Consider the following 15,364-nt stretch of genomic DNA (forward strand, 5'->3'; position numbering starts at 1 on the left):
CGCTAGCTATTAGGGAAATGCAAATCAAAACCACAATGAGATACCATCTCACACCTGTTAGGATAGCTATAATCAACAGGACAAGTAATAACAAAGGTTGGAGAAGATGCAGAGAAAAAAGAACCCTCATACACTGCTGGTGGGACTACAAATTGGTACAGCCACTAAGGAAAATAGTATGGAGGTTCCTCAAAAACTAAGAATTGACCTATCATATGATCCAGCAATCCCTCTACCCCAAAGATTTGAAAACCCATATCCAAAATGATATTTGCACACCATGTTCATAGCACCATTATTCACAGTGGCCGGAACATGGAAGCAACCAAAGTGTCCTACAATAGATGATTGGCTAAGGAAGCTGTGGTACATATATACAATGGAATATTACTTGGCCATAAAAAGAGATGAAATACTGCCATTTGCGACAACATGGATGGACCTCGAGATAATCATGCTAAGCGAAATAAGGCAGATAGAGAAAGTTGAAAATCGCATGATATCACATATGTGGGATATAAACCTAAAAGCAACAAAGGAACAGGACAAACAGAGACTCATGTACATGGACGATAGACTAGTAGTTACCGGAGGGTAGGGTGTGGGGGTAGGGGGAAGGTAGATGAGGTAAAGGGGGTGAAATATGTGGTGACAAAAAAAAAAAGTAACTATGGGAGGTGAACACACAGTGTAAATATATATATGCCTACTGTTAAAGTGTACATCTGAAACTTATTGGATTTTGTTAACCAGTGTCACCATACAAAATAAATAAATAAATGAAGTCATGAGAAGGAATGAGGAAAAATAATAATAATCTTTGTGTATCAAGGACATTATCATAAAGTAAAAAAAAGCACCTACAGAATTGAAGAAAATATGTGCAAATCATATACCACATAAGAATTTAGTATCCACAATACATAAAGAACTACAACTCAACAAAAGGACAAACAACTCAGTTAAAAAATGGGCAAATAACTTGAATAGATGTTTCTCCAAAGCTATACAAATGACTAATAAGTAAATGAAAATATCATTTATAACAACATCATTATTCGTTAGAGAAATGCAAATCAAAACCTAAACCACAGTGAGATACCACTTCATACCTGCTAAGATGGCAGTGTGTGTGTGTGTGTGTGTGTGTGTGTGTGTGTGTGTGTGTGTTTTAAGGACAGTAAGGATGTGGAGATATGGAACCTTCATACATTGCTAGTGGGAATATAAAGTAGTACAGGTATTGCTGTACTGGAAAGTTTGGCAGTTCCTCAAAAGGTTAAATATAAAATTACCATATGACCCAGCAATTCCACTCAAAGGTATATAACCAAAAGAATTGAAGACATATATCCACAAAAAAGACTGTGCATGAATGTTTATAGCAGCATTATTCTTAATAATCAGAAAGTGGAACCAACCCAAATATCCACCAACTGATGAATGGATAAAGAAAATTTGGTATATCCATGTGTCCCCCTCAAAACTCATATGTTGAAGCCTTTAACCTTCAATGTGAGTGTGTTTGGAGATAGGGCCTTTAGGGTGGTAATTAAGGTAAAATGAGGTCATAAGGATGGGGCCCTAATCCTATAGGGTTGGTATCCTCATACGAAGAGGAAAAGACATTAGAGCTCTCTTTCTCTGTGGATACACAGAAAAGAGATCACGCAAGGACACAGTGAAAAGGCAGCTGCCTGCAAGCCAGGAAGAGAGTTCTCGCCACAAATCAACCCTGAAAGCACCTTGATCTTAGACTCCTAGGCTACATAACTGTGAGAAAATGAATTTCTGTTAAGCTGTCCAGTCTGTGGTATTTTGTTATGGCAGCCTGAGTAACTAATAGACCATGTAATGGAATATTATTCATCCATAAAAAGAGTTAAGTAATGATTCATGCTATGACATAAATGAACCTTGAAAATATTATGCTAAGAGAAAGTAGCCAGACACAAAGGGCCGTGTATTATATGATCTTATGATTCCATTAAGATGAAATGTCCGGAACAGGAAGATCTATAGAGACAGAAAGTAGTTTAGTGGTTGCCAGGGGATGGAGGAAGAGGGGAATTGGGAACTATGGGATTTTTTGGAATGAGGGAAATTTTCTGAATTAAATAGTGGTGGTTGTTGCACAACACTGTGAATATAATTTTTAAAAACCACTTAGTTGTATATTATGAAATGGTTTAAAGTGGCAAATTTTATGTTATGTAGATTTTTTCTCATTAATTTTTTTTTAATTCTTCCAATCTGAAAGACGTCTTCTAACATTTATTATATGTGAGTTTGTTGATGATGAATTCTTTCTTTTGTAGATATGAAAATGTCTTTATTTTGCTTTTTTTTTTCCAAGACAATTTTTCAGGGTACGGAATTCTAGGTGGACAGTTTTTCTCTCAGTACTTGAAAGATGTTGTCCACTCTCTTCTCACTTGCATTGTGACATGATATCTGATGTCATCCTTTTCTTTGTTCCTGTGTACATGTCTTTTTTTCTTTGGTGGCTTTTAAGATTTTCTCTTTATTACTGCTTTTGAGCAATCTGATTATGATGTGCCTCAATATGATTTTCTTCATGTTACTTCTGCTTGGAGTTTGTTGAACTATTTAGATCTATGCATTTATGTTTTGTTTGGAAAGTTTTCAGCCATTATTTCTTCAGATATTTTGTCCCCCCACATCCCTCAGGACTCTAGTTACTCATATTTAATCCATTTGATCACTGATCCCTCAGATACATTTCCCACCCCCCCCCCCGCCCCCATATATTTCATTTTGGATAGTTTCTATTATTGTGCCTTCAAGTTCATTAATCTTTTCTTCTGCAATGTTGAATCTACTGTTAAGCTCGTGCAGTGTATTTTTCTACTCAGACATTGTTTTCTATGAAATATGAGTGATGTTAATATCTCCCATGTTGTTAATTTTTTGAAAAATGTGGAATCAACATCTGGGTTGGTTTCAATGATTGACATTCTCCTCATTCTGAGTTGTGTTTTCCTGCCTGGTAATCTTTGGGTGCTAGAAATTGTGAATTTTATCCTATTGGGGGTTGAATTTTTTTATTTGTATAAATTTTCCTGGTCTTTTTCTGGGATGCAGTTACTTGAAATAAGTTCTGTCCTTTCTGGTCTTGCTTTTATGATTCGTTAGGCAGGTCTGGAGCAATGCTCACTATAGAGCTAATTATTCCCCAGCTACTAAAGCAAGATCTTCCCAAGTACTCTGTCCAATTACCCATGAATTATGAGTTTTTCTAGTATGGCTGGTGGGAGCAGGGAATTTTTCTGATCTTGTATAAGCAGCAGGCACTGTTCCCTCTAATTCTTTCAGTTGGTTGTCTTTCCTAGCCTCAGGTATTTTTTCTCACACATGCACTGATCAGTACTCTTTTGAGTACTAAAGTAACACCCTATCCTCTGCAGATATCCTGGGTTCTCTTTCTGTTCACTTTCCTCCTCTCTGGTACTGTCCTATGAACCCTAGCTCTCTTGGTCTCTCTGGACTCTCAAATCAGGGAGTCCACCAGGGTCTACCTCTGTTCTCCCTCTTTGTGTCACGTCTTGGAAACTCTTTCGAGGCAATCGTAGGGCTAGCCTCATTGGTTTACCATCTCATGATCTGATCTTTCATGACCCGATTTCCAGTCTCATGGATTTATTGTTTGAAGCAGGAGAGTAAAGTCAGTCTGTTATTCCATCTTGGCTGTAAGCAGAAGTCCAGCAAAATTTTTAAACTTTTTATTAAAGTATATCTATATAGAAAATCACAGAATAAGTTTATATCAAGTAAGCTTATTTTAGAAACATTTGTATGACGGAACATTACCAACACTTTAGAAGTCCTTCTCATGCTTTCTTTCCGTTACTAAACTACTTCCCTAAGAATAACCCTTTTCTGACATAACACCACAGAGTAATTGTACCTGTTTTAAAACTTTGTAAAAACACATTTGTATAGTATGTGCCCTTCACCTGGCTTTTAAACTCAATATCGTTAAATTCAAGTTTTGCTTGTAACAAGAGTTTATTTTCATTGTTATAGTTTTCAATTGTATATCACATTTTACTGTAGATAAACATTTGGGTAGTTTCCAGTTTGTTTGCCTACATACAGTGCAGTTATGAACATTCTTGTATGTGTCTTTTGGTAAACATATGTACTGGATACAGAAGAGCAGCATTGCTGGGTCATAGGATATGCTATTCCGATGTCAGTGAATACTGCCATAAATTTTTCCGAAGTGGCTGCACCTATTTATACTCTCACCAGTATTTTATGAGAATTCCAGTTGCTCTACATTTTCCATAGTTGCTTCACACATCGGCCAGTTGATACTGTGGTTTCTTTTTTAAAGCCACTCTTTTGTATATATGTAAGTTCTCTTCTTAAGCTGGTATTGGAGAACAGAACTAATATCCTTTTAAAAACTAACTGGTTTATATTAAGTGAGGTTAATTTTTTGGAGACAGAACAGGTGATAAAGTCCACAGTCAAACTTAGTAATAAATGCTGGAGATAAAGGAACTCCTTTAGTTTTCAGTATCAGCCACTGAGATATCAGAGAAAACATTGATTTTGCCTATCACAATTTACCAATGTTGGGCTGTGAATTAATATGCTTTCAGCTTATTTTTCTGTGCATATATAATTTACGTCATTTCATTGTCGCTGTGATTTTTAGAATTAAAGTCTTAAAACAAAGACACTGATCTTGAAATGGAGCTGCAGGATCTCTAACTGGTTTAGTGGGCTGATTGAAATTCCCTAAAACAGGGGTCAGCAAATTTTGTACATAAAGAGCCAAGTAGTAAATACTTTAGTCTTTGCCAGCCATCCAGTCTCTGTTACAATTACTCAACTCTGCCCTTGAAAACTGCCATAAACAATATATAAATGAGTGGATATATCCATGTGCACTCTTATATACTTAGTATGTATGTTCACCAAAGACATATATAAGAAGATGCATAACTACACTGCTGGAAGACATAAACTGGAAACTGCCCAAGTATCCCTCCAGTAGAATGTGATACATTCTTACAACAGTGTTCTATACAACAAGAAAACACAAGCTACTGTTGAAAACACAGATGGTGGTAACAGGCATAAGGTTTCCCACTGGGGTGGTGAAAGTTATGGAATAGATAGTGGTGAAGGTTGCACAACACCATGCATGTACTTAATGCCACTCAACAGTATACTTTAAAATGGTTAAAATAGTAAATTTCATGTATATCTTGCTACAATAAGATTTTTTAAAACACCACATGACAACTTGTGGTATTTTAAGGTTTGTCAACTGTAACTGAGTAGTTTATAAAACTGAATGTAATAATTTATTTTATAACTTTTTTAACAACTCTTTTAACTTTTAATCAGACCAGTTTTAAAATCCAAATTATGGAATAATATTTAAAAATTATCTTTAACTCTAATTTGCTAATGGGAAAACAAACTTCACTAGACATTTTTGTCAAGAAAAGGTACACCTTCTCTGAATGAAGCAGTAATAAACAAGAAGATGAAGTGATTTAGAAACAATGACAACTGAGAGTTCATATTAGTTCTTCTCAAAAACATGGTTCCACATCTTGAATTCAGTTTGGGAGCCAAAATTGATGGTGAGAAGTGCTAAAATCCCAGGTTTTTGGAAATGCCAAAATCCAATATTTTGATTATGATTAATGAAGCTATGAACATTCTTGAGCAGTCTTCTGGTACACATGTGCAAGAGTTCCTCTAGGGCATACACCATCATGTGGAGTTGCTGGCTCATAGAGAAATGCGTCTTCAACTACGCTAGATAATCCCCAATTGCCCAAAGTGATTGTACCAGTTCTATATATCCACTAACAGTACACGAGTTCCTGTGCTCACAATCTCATCAATAGCTACTGATCATTTTTTTGTCAATGTATAAAAGGGTGTTTCATTGTGGTTTTATTTCACCATTTTAAAAATTAAGGTATAATTTACATACAGCAAAATTCACCCTTTTTAGTGTACATATTTCCCACCTCCTTTCCTCTGGAATGAATTCAGGATGAATTCCTTAGATCTTTTTCTTCTAGTTCACTAAGTCTGTCTTCAGAAGGATCTAACATTATTAACTCTCTGCTGAGTTTTTTAGTAATTTTAGTTCTTTTGTAGTTTTCTTCTTTTACAAATCTACTTGGGTATTTTTATGTCTTACTCTTTACTTATATTTTTAATTGCTTCATTTGTTTTACATTTCGAACCTGATCATTCCAATTTCGGAAGTCTTTGCTGACCTGATTATGTATTTCTGCTTGCTCTTTCTCAAGGTATTTTGTTTCCTCTTGGATCATGTGATTTTTAACAGTGGGTTTTAATCTTGTAACTTTATGTGGAAATTCTTTGAAGCCTAGATTAACAATCTGAAGGTTCCCCTAGGACTACATTGTTCATTGTAGTAGTTACTAGTCACGTGTGGCTATTAAATTTAACATTCTGTTCCTCAAGCAAACCAAATTTTAAGTGCTCTGTAGCCACATGTGGCTAGAGGCCACTATTTTGGACAATACATATGTAGAACATATCTATCAAGTGCAAATACTTTGTTGCACAAGCTTTGCTCTAGATATCTTTGCTTTTCCTTCTGCCAGGTACCAATAGGCATTGCCAGCCCGCTTTAAACGAAATTCTTGGTTTGAGGTATTTTGTTTGCTTGTTCGTTTTTGAATCATGCATGCTGTATGAAATTGGGCTGCTAATATGAGTGAAGCCTAGCTTGAGACCACGAGATCTGAGGGGAGATTTTTTTTTTTCACAATACTGTGGGTCTGAAGATATCCATGGATAATAGATTCTATTCCTTTGCTCAGATGATGAGAGTAATATTGCAATCACCAGATCAGCTTCACAAAGCCCCTGTGTGCTGAGTGAACCACAACCTTTGGTCTTACCTCGAGTGCCACAGTCTAAGGTGCTGTCCATCACCTCGAATCCGGTAAGCCCCACAGGGGAATATACTGAAGAACCTAGGACTATTTTTGCCAGAGGAAGTTTGCTCAGAGTTATTTGCCTTAGTTGTATTATTTATGACTCAATTTTTTTTCAGTAAAGTTACATGTTTATCACGATAATCTAGGGACTCTACGTGTTGACAAATTTCAGTTTAAAAAATTAATAGCAAATTATGGTTATTTTCAGTCAGCTCTTTTGAAAAGGCATCTATAAGCTGTGCAATCTAGAATCAACTGTGTGGTGAGCCTAACTCTGTTCTGGAATGAAGGATATAATGAAAAGAGGGACCAATTCTCAGATTTTTTATGGCCTTAACATTCTGCCCTTTGACTTTCTTTTTGACTCCTTCCTTTTTCTCTTACCTCTGCTTACCTAGTCTTTGTTTTTTAAATATTTGAATCTGTTGACTTTTTTGCCTTATGGAGGTTCAGCACTCATAACCCAGGTGTAAAAGGCAAACCAGAGAGAGGAGAAAGAGTCTTAATTAAGTCTATGAACAAGCATAAAGATGGCCATTTCTTACAGGTTGATGAGCCTGCCTGGTCTCTTCTCAGTGTAATGACTTATGTAGTGCCAGTTCCTACATGTTAATTTCCCAGTGTTATTTGTGACAAAAGAGTTGGAGGGTAGTGGGGAGAGAAAAAAAGAGAGAAAAAGGACTCTAATCCTTAGACCATACTTATCAACCCTGGATTTTACTACCAGATCTAGTATTTGCTTTGTTAATATAGTGGCCAGATATTGTGCAGCTGGACTTATAAATGAGCTATTTAAAATAAGGCCCATACCATATTGCATTAAAGGATGAACCAGGTGAACTAATGTTCCTTTGGTTGTAATAAAATACTTCTACACGTTGAACTGGTTTGGCTATGGTTTAAGAAAACTAAGTCCCAAACAGTTAAATGGCTTTGATTTTTAATAATAAAAAGAAGAAGTGTTAATCCAAACATTCTTCAGAGAAAGTAGGAGGAAAATGCATGGCAAAGGAGACGGCCAAACTGAAGGCTTGAGAGAAAAAAGAAACAGGACACTGAGGTGGTGATGTCAGTCCAAGTAAGAGTAAATCTTGCTAACATTTGAACAAATAAGATTAACACCTTCTAATAAGTCTTCAGAATTTAGGTTATCAGTGAGAGCTGACTACTCCAGCGGTAGTGGAGAAAGGATTAGTTTCTATAGAGTGGAGGACTACGTGAGATTGTTAGAGCTTACCCTTATTTTTCCATTTTTGTTCCATATTTGTTTTTCCTTTTTAGGTTTTCTTTTATAATGTAATGTAAGTAACAAAAATAATAAAGGTCCTCTCTCCTCTGTGACAGTGGCTGTTAAGTGCTTTCATCTAGATTGATCAGGCTTACCCCACCTGCTGTCACTTAGGAATAGAGAGGAAAGGACTATGACCCTGTCATCTTGACAGTGAACTTAGGGCCCCAGCTGGACTATTGGCCAAGATATTACAAAAGTTAAGGCATATGAGAAAAATGTATAAATGACCTAATTTGGAAATAACTTTTGGCAAAGTTGGACAACTAAGCAGGTATCTTCACCAACCAATGAGTAACGTCTTCTTTTAACATATAGATGAGTCTCTGTCAAGCAGCAAGTGGTCATCAGCCAAATGTGAATGGTCTCTTGGTTCATGGGATGCCTCTACAGCCAAGAAATCTCTCCCTAATGGACAAACTCCTGTAAGAAGTATAAAATTGTAAAAGACTATAGAGTTTACGTAGATCACTGAGAATAGGACAGTCAGTCAATCAACATGCACATATTGAATAGCGAACAAGCAGTCAGACACCTAGAAAGTAAAAGCATCTAAGGGAAATGGTCTTCAAGTTCAAGGAGCCAATAATATAACTAGAAAGAGAAGACACACACAGGTAGAAAGAGACCTAACCATACAGGGCATTTTAGCTGACTGAATGCTAAGTGGATGGCACCCAGAGTGAGTGCTATGGCAGCCCCAAAGAAGGGAGGCATTTTGCTGGGTAAGTATAGATTTTGAACTTGCCCTTGAAAGATGAGAGTTTGCATAAGCAGAGAAGAGCAGAAAGGCTATTTATTCTAGGTAGGAGAAATGGTGTGGGAAAAGGTTTGGAGATGGGAAAACACAAAATATGTAAAAGAGAAAAACCATTTTTGCTATAATAGGATAGGAGATAGGTCAGAACTTTAATGCTTCTGACCAAAGATTATTGACAATCTTCTAGAATTAAATTAGGCCATGGTATGATTAGGGAAAAAGAAGAGACTATGAAATTGATGAAGGTTGGGACCAGACTGTGGAGGGTATTGAATGTCATGTTTTTGAGATCCATTCATGTTGTTGCATGTTACCTTCTCTTTTATTGCCAAGTAGCATTCTATTCTAAGAATATACAATTTGTTTATCCATTCTTCTATTAATGAATACTTGGGCTGTTTCTAGATAGGGGCAGTTAGTTATGCAGAAAGGCACTAAATATATTCTTGCACGGATCTATTTTGTAGACCTATGGTCTCATTTTCTTGGGTCAATATCTAGAAGTGAAAATGCCATACAATTTTCCCAAGTAATTGCACCATTTTATACTCCCACCAGCAATGTATGAGTTTCAGTTGGGAAGCACATATATTTAAATCAGGAATTTGAAAGATAGATTTCACAGCAGAACAGAGACTGGATTGCAGCAGGAGGAACTGAAAGTAAGGAATCTAATGCAGGAGTTCAAGCATACGCTGCTAAGGGTCTACACTCAAGTTGTAGCAAATTAAATATATCTGGAGATATTGTAAAAGAAATCAAATTCTATAAAAAGAAAAGAATCAGTTACCTTGGAGATTTCACACTCAAGGGAAGCTTGTTTGGGAGAGGGGAAGATGAGTTTCGTTTGGGGTGTGTTGGGTTTACAGTGATGGGGCATCTTGTGGGAAATATGGGTCAGATTTGGCAGTTGATCTAGAAGTCACTTAGCTAGAGGTGGTAATTGAATCTAGAATTATGAATGAGTAGCTGGAGGACAAAATAATGTTGGCAAAGAGTAGCTAAGGCCTAAATCTTCTGTAATTATTTTTTTTCCCCTTTTTTGTTTAGGCGAGGCAACCCTTTGTTGACCTCACCGACTGCAAGGCCCTTATCAGTTTACAATCCCTTATGTTTATTTTTTTTTTTTTAATTTTTTTACGCCTAGAGCACCTGTAGGTCTTCCTAGGTGGTCTCCCATCCAAGTACTAACCTGGCCCGACCCTGCTTAGCTTCTGAGATCAGATGGGATCGAGCATGTTCAGGGTGGCATGGCCGTAGACTAAACCTTCTGTAATTAGAAAGTATAGTATGTAAAGAAAATACATAACTGAATGGATAGGGAGGCTGGAAACCAAAAAGATCTCTTGTAATGCTCAAGGCTTAGTCCTATTTCCAGATGAGCACTTTCCCTTCAAAGTCCACCAAACACTGAGGAATATTTTGCACTAGAGGACAGTAATGTGTCCTGAAAGGTTGAAGAACTTGCTGAAAACCAAATAACACATGACAGAGCTTTATTCTTTCACTTTCCCATTTCAATGTGCAAGTGCTGCCTCTTAGGTGCCTTACAGTAGAGCCAAACGTCCTCTCATCTGCCTAAAAAACAAAACTCCTGAATCTGTAAGGCCGAATTTAAGCTGCTAAACTATTTGGACAAGGTATTTTATCAGAGTACTTACACCAAAGTGTTCTATTTCAGTTGCTTATGCAAATGAGGATCTACTGTGGTCCTTCTACCTTGGACAGCCCAAGGCTCTGGACCCTTTGCCTGCTCCCAGCTTTCCGAGGGACCCACACTCCTACCCTTGCAGGCTTCAAATAGCTCAGCATTTTAATCTCCACAGTGGGAGCCACATTGGTACCACATTACTCCCAAGCAGCAATATTTACCATTGTGTTGTTTTTCTGGTGACATTCCTTCAGCACAAAAGAATGCCTCAAATATGGTAGGAATCTCAGTCCCTGAGGTAAACTTTTGGGAAATATTTTGGAGGAGGTACCCTTCAGGTTAGCCTTCACTGGTAACTGAAGTGACTGTGATGGCAGGTGAATAAGGGACTTGGTTTCCTAAATCCCCATTCTAGCAAATTATGTGTATGCGTGAAGTGGTCTTTAAGAACACGTTCTCATACCTAAGTCAGATTACATAATTTTTAGAAACTAAGTTACTGATTGAATGGATTTTTACTTTTGTTTTCTACCTCGAATGTATTTTATAGTCTAAGGCTTTTTACTCTTTTGAGTCTTGTCTCTGGTATAGAGAAACCTTGATTTCACTGTGGGTTTCTGATTTGGCCACTAGAGATATTGATGACAAGCTACTTATGAGGCCCGGGTCCAGTACCATCCTTTCAACCCGAAATTGGGCAAATCGAGCCCTGGACCTTTGTACATCATCTCTGTCATATACAGTGCAGTCCACCAGGAGACGCAACCCCCCACCACGAACCCTTCATCCCATCAGTACAAGCCATTCACGCGCTGGAACACCAAGACCTGTGGAAGAAATCCTCAGAGGATCCCGAGTGTAGGTTTCAAAAGCAGAACTTCTGGAAGCTGTTGTAAAACTAATGAAGACTTTTACATAGAGAACAAATTTAAATATAAGATCGAAATATATACCTATAAACTAATCATTGCTTATTTTTATGATAGATTAAAGACTGGTTTAAATCCACTACAGAAAAAAATGAGTTTAAACTTGAATTAAATTCAGGTACTGGGTCTTTCTGTTGATTTAACTAAAGATTTCTATTTCTATAAATAAAACGTTGGCTAGAATACTTCAGTCACACTTACCAAAGGAAAAAAAGATGTATGTATTTTATTAAACATTTTTCTTAGTAGGAACATGCTCAGTGAAATGCATCCCAAAATAGTAGTTAATTCTCCTTTAATATTTTTCTCTACCATTGGGAAATGCTTATTCCATTGACAATGAAAATGTCAGAGAAGTAGTTGCTTTATACTAAGAGAATATATATATTCCCTTAGCACTTCTTAGGAAATAACATTAAACATAGTATCTTCCATACTATGTGCAAAAAAATACCTAGAAGTCAATTTTTTAAATAAAATTATTTTATTAGTTGATTCACAAAACATCTTAGGATGGTTGATTTCTAACACTATGACCAAGGGTATGAGATAATAACGCCATGACTCTTTTGAATTCAGCTTCTATATTAAGTACATATCACTATACTTCTCTCCCAACATGTTATTTCTTGATTTTCATTTTTCAATTTGTTATAATTTATCCCAATAGACTAAGATGTCCAAAACCACCAAAAATCTTTGTCAGAACACCAGGGTTCACTATTTTATAATGCTGATGTAGCTACATCTATACTAATATGGCTTATAGATTCATTCGTTTAGAGGATAAATGGTCTTGATGTGTAATTAATCTCATCTCTTCTGACAGTTTATTTTTCAAAGTAGAAAAATAAGTTGCTTTGTTTTCTTCTGGGACATGAAAGTATCTTTCAGTTTCAATTACTGTCTTGGGTATGAGTCATACTGCAAACTGCTCCAAAGTCCATGGAAGAAAATGAAAGTTTAGGAACTTTACCTGGGAATTATAGTTATTAGTGAAATGGACAACCAGAATGCCTAGAACAGTAGAGAATTCCATTAGATATGAAATTACAAATCCATTTTTGGTAGAGAAGTGCAATACCAGATGGGGAAAACTGCTTTATTCCAGTTCTCTGTGAAAGGCCAATTCCTGCTGTGTGTCCAGGATGAACTTTCAACAAAAATCATAAAATACTCTGAAAAAACCCCAAACTCTTAATTTTCCAAAATCTTTTGAGAGCTCTTTTAAAAATTAGCTTAAAGCTTTCTGTGTGTGACATTAAACTCCTCTATTGTCATTTATTTGATTCTAATCAGTTTGCTTGTATCGTTATAACTTTGTTTTTGTGTCTTGTTCTCTGATGGGACCTGCAGCCCAGTGGCGGCCGACTCACTCTCTTCTCCTTCACCAATGCCCCTGAGTCGAAATAATCTGCTGCCACCTATTGGCACAGCTGAAATGGAACACTTGAGCACTGTGGGATCACAAAGGCAAATGGTATGTCTTTCCTTGTGCTTATAAAACTTCATGGACAGTAATTCTGTAGGATCTATGCTCTGGTCTTAATTTATATTTTGTTAAAAGTACATACAGAATTCTATTTTTGACAATGGAATTGGGGGTGCTTAGCCTGCAGTTACCATACCTGCTGGGGTAGATGTAGGACATGCACAGATCCCACTACAAATTGTTTTAACCGTTTCTGTAATTTTATCCCCTTCACAGAAAAGCCATGGCGATACCAATCGAGCTCGAAGTGCAGTGGTGGATGACCTTAACCATCAGCAGCCCCAGGAGAAGCTCCTTTTACCTGACTTTTTCTCCAGGCCCAACACAACTCAGTCATTTTTGGTAGAGTGACCTATTTCCTCTATGATCTTGACATTCAGGGGTCGGGGGGAAGGTGAGGGAGGAAAAAAAAAAATAGTTTGGTAGACTTAAGACTTTACATAGTGGTTAATCAATTCTGAGAATAAAAGTTGAGGTTCTGAAAATAATAGTAATGTTGTAAGTACGTTTTGTTGAAATTCTAACTAGTCTCTGCCCCTAGTTCTTTTAACTTGTAGAAAGAATAAGGTAAAATGCAAATTAATCCTGAAACATCACTGGAGGCAAAAATGACAACACGAAAGCTGTCCTACTTTGGGCACATGAGAAGGCAAGGGTCTTTGGAAAAGACAGTAATGCTGGGAAAAATTGAAAGCAGGAAAAGAGAAAGATAAAATATGAGATGAATTGACTCCATAATAAAAGCAATAGGCATGAGTCCACAGAGGCCGAGGAGGGCTACTGAGGACAGGACATTGTGGACATCACTCATTCACAGGGTCACCAGGAGTCAGAACTGACTCAGCGGCACCTAACATACAAAATGTCTTATACATAAATTACAAATTCTAAACAATTTAGATATTTCTGAGAATAAGCAAAAATAATAATAATAATACATAAATTACAATTCTAAAAATTTAGATATTTCTGAGAATAAGCAAAAACCCCAGTGCATATCAGGTCAGCATAACTTCATTCTCTAATGCTGCTCTCATGGAGTTATACCAATAGTGGTGTCAGATTATAAAGTGGGTTGGCAGATGATCAATCTAAGACTTTTTCTTTTTTTTTGGTACATTTACCAGCCCCTTTACGTCTAAGCAAGATAGGAAACACCTGGTTAGGAGACTGGAGCTCATGCAATTGACTTTGCCCAATTGTAGGCCATGAGCTCAGCCCCACCTCATTTGCTTTGTGGCAAAAGGGCTTGGAGAGCCTGGAGAAGTGACTGGGGCTAAACCCAGTGCCCAGGAATCAGGGGCTGCACAACCTATATAAATTTTCAGGATGGTGGTGTTTGCAGCCCGCTTATCTCAACTCATAACCCTTGAAATGTTACAGCCTAAAGCACCACTCAATTTTTCCCCTACTAGAATAGCACGAATTAATGAATGGCATACTATATTAGTTTCCTAGGGCTGGCGTAACAAATTACCACTAAGTGGCTTGAAACAATAGAAAATTATTCTTTGTTCCAGAGGCTAGAAGTCCAGAATCAAGGTGCTAGGAGACAGCCATGTTCCCTCTGCAGACTCTAGGGAAGAATCTTTTCTTGCCTCTTCCTAGCTTCTGGTGATTGCCAGCAATCCTTGGTATTCCCTGGCTTGCAGCTGCATCACTCCCATTTTGGCTTCTATCTTCACATGGCCTTAGCAAAGTTTGTGTCCAAATTTCCCTCTTACAGAGATACCAGTCATTGAATTTAGGACCCACCCTAATCCAGTATAACTTCATCTTAACTTGATTGCAACTGCATAGATACTATTTCCAAATAAAGCCACATTCACGGGTTCCAGACCTCAAGAGGCTTGATTTAGGGTGAGATTCACCCAAAACATGGTCAAAAAAAGAGAAAATGTGACCATTTGAGTCTTACTCAGTGTGAACCGTAGAAAGTTTGAAAACCTTTATTAAATTTGTCTTCTCTTAATTTGATCTAGGACATTTGTTAAGCAGTGTTTGATATTCTATAGCTAGATTCTATATCGAATAATTATTTTTTGATTGCCTGAGTAAAAGTGAACACATGAAAATATTTCAAAGTTTCTTCTTTTTCAGTTTATAACAAAAGTAAAAATGTCTTACCATAGCCATTTCTCTCTCAATTTGCTGTCATGAAAAGGGAGATGAGCTAGTAGTCATTATAGCTAAGAGTACTAGAGCTGAGTCCTGGGCTTGGCACTGCCAGACTAGTACTCTGCGCCTTGGTGTTCTCATCTAAAACGGGAGTC

The 15,364-nt window shown here is 37.1% G+C and overlaps 1 protein-coding gene and 1 pseudogene across 4 annotated transcripts in view; one reads left to right on the plus strand and one right to left on the minus strand.

The window, feature by feature from the left end:
• The window catches only part of FAM149B1 (family with sequence similarity 149 member B1), a 58,081-nt gene extending 44,500 nt beyond the window's left edge, over positions 1-13,581 (plus strand). For 2 of the 4 annotated variants that reach the window (XM_023527893.1, XM_023527894.1), the window contains exons 8-12: positions 6,852-6,976; positions 8,578-8,684; positions 11,304-11,528; positions 12,956-13,079; positions 13,308-13,581. In XM_023527893.1, the coding sequence (XP_023383661.1) occupies positions 6,852-6,976; positions 8,578-8,684; positions 11,304-11,528; positions 12,956-13,079; positions 13,308-13,442 (716 nt within the window). In that variant the 3' untranslated portion in view covers positions 13,443-13,581. The remainder of the gene's footprint in view (positions 1-6,851; positions 6,977-8,577; positions 8,685-11,303; positions 11,529-12,955; positions 13,080-13,307) is intronic. The other 2 variants (XR_002779193.1, XM_023527895.1) reach the window with 2 other exon arrangements.
• LOC111736603 lies at positions 10,160-10,281 on the minus strand (annotated as a pseudogene).
• Positions 13,582-15,364: the final 1,783 nt, after the last annotated feature.

This window comes from Pteropus vampyrus, unplaced genomic scaffold (genome assembly GCF_000151845.1).
Source record: "Pteropus vampyrus isolate Shadow unplaced genomic scaffold, Pvam_2.0 Scaffold20, whole genome shotgun sequence".
Classification (NCBI taxonomy): domain Eukaryota; kingdom Metazoa; phylum Chordata; class Mammalia; order Chiroptera; family Pteropodidae; genus Pteropus; species Pteropus vampyrus.